The 10,404-nt window shown below is 40.7% G+C and overlaps 1 protein-coding gene across 1 annotated transcript in view; it reads left to right on the top strand.

Moving 5' to 3' along the window:
* Positions 1 to 1,405: 1,405 nt before the first annotated feature.
* The window catches only part of ZDHHC20 (zinc finger DHHC-type palmitoyltransferase 20), a 116,146-nt gene continuing 107,147 nt past the window's right edge, over positions 1,406 to 10,404 (top strand). Inside the window, exon 1 of the mRNA XM_069080447.1 lies at positions 1,406 to 1,813. Coding sequence (XP_068936548.1) covers positions 1,468 to 1,813 — 346 coding nt within the window. The 5' untranslated portion in view covers positions 1,406 to 1,467. The remainder of the gene's footprint in view (positions 1,814 to 10,404) is intronic.

Raw genomic sequence — 10,404 nt, 5'->3', positions numbered from 1 at the left:
TTGGTATGGGAGTTGTCACCTGAGATGTGCTTTTAGGGAAAGGAGAGATTCTATGAGGCAAAAGTGAAGAGAGAATGTACTCCTGATATGTATTAGATACATGTGAGGAAGAGAGCTACCAGGACAGTTTGACTGCAACAAAGAGTAAGGGAAGGGAAATGATATGGAATAGGTCTGGAATGGTAGGTTAGAACTAAATTGTGGAAGACTTTACATAGCATATTGAAGATTTTGCATTTTATCATATAATAGTCACTGATGACGGGGAGCTGTGTAAGAGGTAGGCAGATTCATATATATTTTCAAAATAACAATTTGGCATCTGTGTAAAGAAAGGAGACACTAAAAGTCAGGAGACCAGCCAGGAGGCTATTGCAATAGGAGGGAAGAGAGATGATAGGGTCCTAAACTAGGGTTGAGGCTATATGAATCAAGAGAAGTAATAGATACATGATAAATATGATCGACTGATCTGGCTAAATCGACTTAGCCACCAACTGGACATGGGGGAAGGAAGTGATGAAGTAGGCAAAAGCTAAATTAAATACAAATGGTTTACATACTACACTACAGAAGTACGTGTCACATAAAATACCGTTTGGAATATCTCCTTAACTACCTCTGTCACTGTATTGTGATGTCATCCCAGTGTTCCCGAGAATTTTCTGTTTTGGTAACACGCACAGCCTACCCTTCAGCTTTCCAATACTTAAAAGAATCAGATTTGGGAGGTTCTAGTCCTCCCTCCATCTGAGCCAATCGGCAAGATTCCAGTCATGTTTCAATTTGCTGGTCTTCTTGCCTCCCGAGTTACAATTTGAATTTGGAGACCCAAGCTAATAAGAGTTTTAAAACTTTCCTTATAATGTTCCCCACCCACCCCACCCCCAAATCCACAACTGCTTTCTTCGGTCTTTCCAATCTCCAAAGAAAGAAGGATCTTTGAAAATAGTTGAGTGAAGTGAGATTAACCCTCCTCAGGAGGTATTTGTGATACACAGTGAATGTTCTCAGAGATCACAGGTTACTCTTTGCGGAGGGAGTTCCCCCCTCCGCCCCCTCGCAAAGATGAGAGCTTACACAAATTCAACAAAGCTTCTAGCGCTTATGTGCAAGGCAACACTAAGTTGGGCACTGGGGGCTGGGGAATTGGAGAGGGGTTCTCTCGAGAATTCGGAACCGGCTATAGCCCAGCCTCCATCGCGTTCCTCCCCAGACCACCCCTAGGCTGCCACAGGCCCCGCCCTCCGCAGGCTCCGCCCCCACCCTCAGCGCGGGGCCCCTCCCCTCTCCGTCTCCCGTCCTCCCTTCCCCCCTTCTCTTTCTCTTTCTCCCCCCTCCTCTCTCTCCCCCTTCCCACCAGAGGCCACCCGGGCCGGGGCCCCGGCCTCGGCCCTAGCCCCACCCCCCCAAGCCGGCAGCAGCTTGCGCGCTGACCAGCTGGAGCTCGCGGCGGCCGGGACTGGAATGGGGGGTGGGGGAGGGCGGGGTAAGAGGTCAGTGCGAGGAAGGGCTACGCCGTCTACGACAGCAGCCCAGGAGGAAGAGGAGGAGGAGGAAGAAAAAGAAGAGGAAGGAGAAGGGGCTCTCGCCTTCGGTGAGGACGAGGCGGAGGAGCTGCAGGCTGCCAGGCTTCCCCGGCTGCAGGTCCGTGGCAGGACGCGCCCCCGGGCTTGCCTGTCCCGCCAGCCCAGTATGACGCCCTGGAGACTGCTCCGCTGCTGCCAGTGGACCGCGGCCTGGGTGCCGGTGCTCTTCATTGCCGTGGTCATCTGCTGGTCCTACTACACCTTTGTGGTGGAGCTCTGCCTGTGTGAGTACGGGGGCCGAGAGCCGGGGCGGGGGAGGAGAAAAGAGAGGAAGGCGGACTGGGGACAATGATTCCCCCCCCCCCCCCCCCCCCCCATGAAAGAGAGACTCGGCCCCCGCCCCCACCCCACCGGGCTGAGCTTTTCAGGAATTGGAGATTTGTCTTCTCCCTCTGGCTGAAATCTGGGAGCTGCTTCCGAGGCTTTTCTGTCTGTGGCAGGAGGGCGGGGGAGGGGGGGGTGAGTGTTTCGCCCCCGGGATAGGAATGGGGAGTGGTTATTATTGCCACCTTTGTCGTCTTCCCCGTCCTTTTTACTGTGTTACTTTTCCTGGAGCTCCAGCCGGGAGCGGTCCGCGAACCTCCTGGAGCCTTGCTGCCGTACTCTGAAATAGACTCGGTCTGGGCGGAGAGGGTGGGTTGAAGGAATGAATGAATGAATGACACCGGAGGGGTCCTCCAGAGCTGCGGCCCGAGGTTCTTTCGGTGCATCCACCCCTGTCCCCCCATCTCCCCCATTCCCTCCTCCAGTTCCCCTGGGTGTTCCTTGAGGGTACAGATTGTTGTTTTTGAGTTCCCATCTTCGAACACTGTCTGGCACAATGCAAGTGCTGGAAAAATGTTCACTTCTCCCTTTTTCCCTTTCCCTCTTTCTTTCTCTAGCTTTGTACCCCAGCCCTCAGCACAGTGTCATACTAAGTGGTTAATAATGCTTTCTCACTGAAGATTCTTTTCTCTTCTCTTCTCCCCCCCCCCCCCCCCCATCCTCCAGTACTTTGCACAGTGCCTGGGACATTGTAAATGCTTAATAAAAACTCTTCCTTCTCCCTCCCCCACCCCCACCCCATCCCTCTCCCATTCTCCTTCCCTTTCTCCTTTGTATCCCCACCGCTTAGTACAGCAGTCCCTGGCACGTAGTGCCAAGCACATAAGTGCTTAATAAATTTTCTCCCTCTTCGCTTCTTGTCCTTTGTATCCCCAGTGTTTAGCACAGTGCCTGCTATAGAGTAGGTGCTTGATCAATGCTTGCAAGACTGATTCCTCCCTCCCAAATGTGAAGATTTGTGTAATTTTCTTCTGTGCGGGTGGAAGAAGCTGTTTATAGGAGCTTTTAAGGAGAAATCTCTCGTCTGGCCTTTTTTTTTTTTTTTTTTTGAGGTCGTGTAGGAAGTAGTTATGACTTGCAAAAAAAAAATAGGCAGAAAAGAAACTGGGATTTGGTGGGAAATCCGGTATTGAATAATCACTAACTTGGAGGTGGCACTTCTACACTTTTCCTTCTGTTGAAGGCAGCTTAAGATGCTAAGAATAAAAAGGCCTCTAGGTGTGATTTATCTTGTAAACTACATTACTTGAAGCTTGAATTCTGTAGCTATTCTATGAATCATTTTGGTGAAGTTTGAGAAATGAGCCAGATAAACCTCCCTCCCTTATGTTTGTTGGATGTTTATATTGTGATATAATACAATATATATTATATCAAAGGTAATATATACATTCTGATGGGGTGGGGGTGGCATCTTCTGACCACAATTTTTATTTCCTTTTTCAGAGAGTTTTTGTGTTACTGGTTCATTTCTAGGACTCTTTAAGTCACCGGTTTAATTTGGCTGTACATATACTTGGAGGGAATTAGTCATTAATCAACAAATATTTATGCTATGTGCAAGGCACTATGCTGAGGAGCCTCTGACTGCAAATGATCATTTTCAGAGATGTTGAAGAGAAAATGCCAAGTTCCAAACAACCAACTTGCAAAAAACTTTAGAAACCCAATACTTACTAAAGTATTAAAAATGCTTGCCTGTAACCTCAGTAGTAATCAACAGTAATATTTGTTCCATAATGTTATTACTGTAGCCACATAATGGGTTAAGCAGACTTAGATTTGTAGGCTATTATAGGTCATAGGATAATAGGATCATAGATTTAGCACTGGACTAGATATAGTTCAACCATTTAATTTTACAGATGAAGATAAGTGATTTTTCCAAGGTCACACAACTAGTAAGTGGCAGAGCTGGGACTTGAGCCCTCTAATGCATGATCTAGTGTTCTTTCCACTGCCCCACGGTCCTGTGAGGGACCTTAGAGACTGTTTTGCCTGAGCCCCTAATTTTAGGGATGAGGCAGCTGAGGTCTGGAGAGGTTCAGAGATGTGTCACATAGTTACTAGCACGAAAATGAGAGCTCCCAGCTCCCAGAGGGCTCTTTTTCATTATTCCTTACTTTGTTGGGCTTTCTTAGGAACACCTATAATAATGTAAGCTAACCTAGAAGCCAGCTAGTAGAACCTAACCATCTATGTACAAACACATTTGGAGAGCCCGGGTCAGATCAGGCACACACATCTCCTTTACCTCTTTTCTCTTTTTTTCTGCATATTCCTTCAGTGCAGTGGGGATGACAGCCTTTCCCTTCCCCCTCTTGTGCAGGACCATAGCAGCATCTCACTTCCGAGGCTGCAGGAGCATGGTAAAAGGGAGGGAGGATTCCTGGTATACCGGTAGCCACAGAAAGGAAAAAATTGAGCCAGTTTTAAAGGAGCTCTGAATAAAATAAATTTAGTCAAGAAATACATCTCTAGACTAAGGATTGATCAGGCCTACGTAATGCAATAAGGAATTAATTAGGATAAGAGAAGGTCTGAGTGTTTAACTTCAAAGTACATTTATAATCAGAGAACTATCTGTAATATGCTTTTGAGCTTCTGGATTTCTTTTCTTTCTTTCTCCCTCTCCCTTTTCTGTTTGCATACTTCTCTTCAAAGAAACTTTATTCATTAACATTGAGGCAAATACCACTAAAAGGTATTGAAGTTACTCAGATTGTTAGAGGTAAACCACCTTTTTAGAATTGCAGAGCTCTCCTTGTCCCCTCCTAAGATGTAAGGCATGGGAGGAAAAGTGTACATTTTTGTTTGAGGACCTGAAGTAAACTTATGTGACCAGGATGTTAACTCCATCTCTGCAATATGCTGATATTAATTATATAAACATGGCTTAGAAATTAGAATGGCTTAGTGGTAATCTTTCTGCTTTGGCAGTAGGGAAATCTTAAAGAGTCTACATGTGTGCTATTTAGTAGGCCAGATTCATCGTGCTATTTAAGAACTTGGATTTTTTTCCTGTACTTGACCATTCATCATATCACTAAGAACTGGTCTCATTGTAGTATGATGGCTTGGATTTAATATCTGAAATTCTTTTTGAAGCAGCTTAGTTTATATCAGGATGTTATTTTTATAACCTGCCTTATTTATCATCACTTAAACCAGTTCTCTTTATTCTCCCTAAAATACAATTTACACATTATTGTGTCTGAAGGATTTATGTCATCTCCTTTCCTGCCCTCATTTCCTTGTGTTCTTTTTTCCACTTCACCTGTCCAAACCCTACCCGTCTTTTATGACCCAGCTAAAATTTCACCTTCTCTTTGAAGTCATGAATATGACTTCATGAACATGAACATTCATGAAGAGTGAATGAATGAATGAAGCATTAAGTGCTTACTATTCGCAAATAGAAAAGTAAGGGCTCCTGTTGTCAAGGAGGATGGTCAGGATGACCTTTGAGGTCTTTTTCCAACTCTAAAGTTATGATCCCATGATCTTACCCTCCTCTGAAGTTATATCATATTTGATTGTACCATCATTTGACAGTTGTAAAATCAGACTTTTTAGAGCTAGCTGGAAAGGAGCTTAGAAATAATTTAGTAGGGGCACCGGCTCCAGTATCGGGATGACCTGGGGATCAAATCCAGGCTCAGATACTTAGCACCACACCCAGAAATAACTGACTGTGTAACCTTGAGCAAGTTACTTAACCCCGATTGCTTAAAAAACAAAACAAAACAAACAAACAAAATATATATATATATATATATATATATATATATATAATTTAGTAAATCTTCTCTTTATAAATGAGGGGGAAAAAAACCAGATAGACTTAGGTAAAGGTAGTATGTTATAGGTAACTAGGTGGTGCAGTGGATAGGAGTGCTGGGCTTGGAGTCAGGAAGACTCCTCTTCCTGAGTTTGAATCTTGCCTCAGATACTTATTAGCAGTGTGACCCTGGGCAAGTCACTTACGCTGTTTGCCTTAGTTTCCTCATCTCTAAAATGAATTGTAGAAGGAAATGGCAAACCACTGCATTATCTTTGCCAAGAAAACCCCAAATGGAATCATGAAGTCAGACATGATTGAGAATAGCAAAAGTAATCATGATTTCAGAGAAAGCAAAAGCTGTTAGCCTAATTTTCCTCAATTATAAAATAGGGATAATAATAGTACTTGCCTCAAAGAATTGTTGTCAGAGTTGAATGAGATGATATTATAAAGTGTTTAGCACAGTGCCTGGCACATAGTAGGCGCAATATAAATAAATGCTTATTCCCTTCCCTTTCTAATGAGAATAAGCTTGGAGTTTCAAGAAATTTTTATTCTCATAGCATAGGGCAATACTTTTCTTAAGATAAAGAATATCAAGAATTTGATACTGATTCTTAAAAGTTGCCAAGGCAAGAAAACGCTGGAACAGAACTAGAAATGATCTGTTATTTAAATATCTCCAAAACATCATGGTGCAGGGGAGAGAGCACAGTTTTTGGAGTTGGAGGACCTGCTTTTGAATCTTGGCTCTGCAAATTAGTCTCTTTGATCTTTAACAAGGCACAGTGGGGACTTCAGTTTCTTCATCTGTCAAAATAAGGGGGTTGGATTAGATCTCCTCTTAATTCATCTTCCAACACTAGATCTATGATCCTGTGATTCCTTTGTAGAAAACTTTTTTTCAGAAATAAAATATTTTAACAGCTTAAATTGTTAAATGGATGTAAAAATTCTTTCCATATATCATCATTCTTTGAATTAGCCTATACCAAGAATAGAAAACATCCTTTACTTTACACTTGGTTAATATTTTCCATATTGTTTGAAAAGAAAGCAGTTTTTAAAGTGGGGAAAAAAAAGGATAATACTAATATGAATTAAAAAGTTATCACATTCCTTTTAGTCATGTCTTTTAAAAGTTAATAGGGTTGCTTCAAGTCCCTCCAGAACAAAATTGTTTAGTATTTTCTCTCCTGTTAGGCTCCTTCTCACTCCTACCCCTACCCCGCAACTTCCATTTAGTACTGATAATGGCAAAAGCAATATATGACCTACTTTTGTTCAATCTTACTGTGATATTTCTGCTCGTTTCCCAATTGCAGAACTACAGTGAGAGACAGACAAAGAAATATACAGTGGATTCTTAGTGGACCCAAAATCTGTATAGTTCAGAGTATTTTTCCTCTCTGTGCTATTTTTCTGAAAATAGAATTTGTCATGTTCTTATGCCTTGGGCTTAGATTGGTGGCATTCAGGGTAAAAGAGCTTGCCTCTTGGTTGCAGTATGTCAAGCTAATTTTAAACAGGATATACATTGTTTTTGAATGACTTGAGATAAATAGTAACTTTTCAATTTTTCAATTTTTTTCCCAATTATACGTAATAACAATTTTTAACATTTTTTTTTATTTTCAGTTCCAAATTCTCTCCCTCCCCACTCCTTGAGAAAGCAAGCAGTTTGATATAGATTATACATGTGCAGTCATGTAAAACATTTCCATATTGGCCATGTTGCAAAAGTAATTTGGGTAGAATTGTCATTTTTTTTATATTGGCTTGGCCTACCCATGAGCAATTAACATTTAGGAGTAACTTCACAAAATTTACATTTTTTGATAAGATACTATTTATAGAGACTTTTAAAATTAATTTAGTTGTTTTTCTTTAATATAGGAATGTACAACAAATGATGTACAGTAAATGAAAGCTCAGTAAAATATTGAAAAAGAATTTTTGCTATAGAACTTATATTTTAAATAGATGGGTATGGATTTTGTTTTGCCTTGTTAAAGGATATTGGTAAGTGAAGGTCTCTAAAGAAAAAAGAGGAGCCCTGTTTAAAAAACAATGAAAGAAATTGTTGCTGAAACTCAAATGAGGATGTAGGAACAAATATGGTATATGAGGAGAGCAGTGAAAACAGTGATCTGATTGGAAAAAGGATGCATGACTTCATGTCTACTGATGAAAGTTTATAATGGGGCTAGAGAGTCCTTGAGGACAGAATAGTGTCCCTGAGCCTGTATTGGTACCTAGGAGAGAAGTAGAATAATTTGATTACCTAGAGCATAGTGAAATGGGAATATATAGCCTGGAAAAAATACTTTGGTATATAGTCAGTACTGTTGTCTTCAAGTGCGGTGAGGAGAGAGAGTTAGACTTACTTTGTGTACTCTCAGAGGGTAGAACCAGGAACAGTAGGTGGAAATTGCAAAGAGGTAGATTTTAGCTTGGCATAAGGAGAAACTCCTAAATAAATTTGTGGCCTAAAAAGTAGAACAAGCTGTCTAGGGAAATACTAGGTTCTTCATAATTGAAATCTTTTAAGCAGAGGCTGAATGATCACTTGCTGTGGATCTTTTAGAAGGGATTTATAAATGTTCATTTACTAGTTGGACCAGATGACCTCTGAGGTCCCGTTTAACTCCGATTCAGTATCTATGAGTTAGTAGCTGGAGTCCTTTGTCATCAGTTTTAGAGACCAAGTCCTCATTCAGATGAACTCCAGAAGAAACTATCCTTTTGAAAATTCTTGGAGATCTTCACACCATACTTATATGAACACACATTGAAAAGATCCTTAAGGACAAATTTTGCTGCTTCTTTATACTTTTTAATTCTCCATAGTACTTAAGCAGTTGTTCTTGACTCATTAAAGACCCAGTTTTTGATCAGCAGCCATCATAGAAAATCATAATAATAGAAAGATTTGGAATTTGGGGTCCTGCTTTTTCCACTCTACTGAATATTCTTCCTTGAGTGATAGATTTTGTGTTATCAAGGGGCCTTCCTGGTACTTTGTAGGCACTTTATAAATACTTGCTTTTAAATTCATCCTTAACCTTTAGACTATCATTCATAGAAAAGGAAGTGTATATATATACATATACACACACACGCACACACAAAGTGAAGCATATTCGATTTATCAGTGAGACAGGCTCGTGAGAACTTTACCACTTACTAACTTTTTGATCTTGGGCAAGTAACAATTTCTCTGAGCTTCCTGTTCCAAACATAAATACGTGCACAATAACATGTCCATAATAATTTAAATAAATGTAAATGGCAATTCTATTACAGGGTTGTTGTGAGAAAAGATCTCTGTAAGCTTTAATTGGCTATATAAATGGTGAGTTATTATTAATGGCATGCAAATGCAAATGTGTGTTTACCAAGTTAGGTGTCTTTAAAAAGTACCTTACTGGGGCAGCTAGGTGGCACAGTGAATAGAGCACCAACCAGGAAGACCTGAGTTCAAATGTGACCTCAGACACTGACACTTACTAGCTATGTGACCTTGGGCAAGTCACTTAATCCCAATTGCCTTGCTTTCCCCCCTCCAAAAAAAAAAAGTAGCTACAATATAGAAATAATAATAATGTAGATATGTGAAAATTCACAGGAGATAAAATCCAAGAAAGGGATCAGTATAAAAAGTTAGGTACCTATATACAAATTTACAAAGTCTAGGTAATGAGAAAGATAAATTAGGAGATCCTCAGGTAAGGAGGCCTCTTCATTTTCATCTCATCCTGGTGGAATGAAACCCTTGACCAAAACATTGCTCTGAAAAGGTATAATTTATTCAAAAGAAACAATGTCACTGTGTATTAAGAAGGTATATTTGTATGAGGAAATCTAGGAAGGAATAATCATGGTTGAGGACATTTGGGAAAAGATCAAAGGATGCTGCAATAGAAGCAGCAGTGTCACTAGAGCGTACTATAGACCACCCAGACAGAGGAGAATAAGTGAGGAGTTTAAGAAACAAGTCATGAGTCTGACATAGAGGATGACCATAATAGTGCTGGGCAACTTGATAGGTATCTGCTGGAGGTCCCCTCTCCCAGATTCAGAGGTGCTAATAATTTCTTGATTTGATTTAATGATAATTTCATCATTTGAAAAACAGAAGAACCAACAAGGGAAATTTCAGCTGGGGATTTGTCTCTCATCAAAAAGAAAAAACTGGTGGAACAGAAATGATTAAAAACCATAGTGGAAAGTGATTACTAGAAGATGATACATGTAAACTTCTAAAACTTATTAGGGCAGTTAAAAAGGAGTTTGCATAGACAGAGGGCATGGATATGAGTCAGTTACATTGTAATGATCTCCAAAAAAAAAGAGGGATGTACTGGGAGAATGAGGAAAATTTTCTCATATAAAAGAGGCACACAAGGAAGAGCTTTTATAATGGAGGAGAAAATGGGGAGTGGCAGGCATTGCTCGAACCTCATTCTCATCCAAATTGGTTCAAAGAAGGGGATATATGTGTGTATGTATATAACACACTAGGTTATGTTATAAAAATGCAACTTACCCAGTAGGGAAATAGGAGACTAAGGGGATAAAAGAAGGGGGAGGGGGAGGAGGGTTGACAAAAGGGAAGACAGATTAAGAGATAGAGTGATTAGAAGCAAAATAGATTTTTGAGGAGGGGCAGGATAAAAAGAGAGAGAAGAAACATAAGAAATTGGG

This window comes from Petaurus breviceps, unplaced genomic scaffold (assembly GCF_028583685.1).
Source record: "Petaurus breviceps papuanus isolate PSGF00001 unplaced genomic scaffold, PetGlider_PUasm1.0 91133, whole genome shotgun sequence".
NCBI classification, from domain to species: Eukaryota; Metazoa; Chordata; class Mammalia; order Diprotodontia; family Petauridae; genus Petaurus; species Petaurus breviceps.
This window is presented reverse-complemented; position numbering and strand designations above follow the sequence as displayed.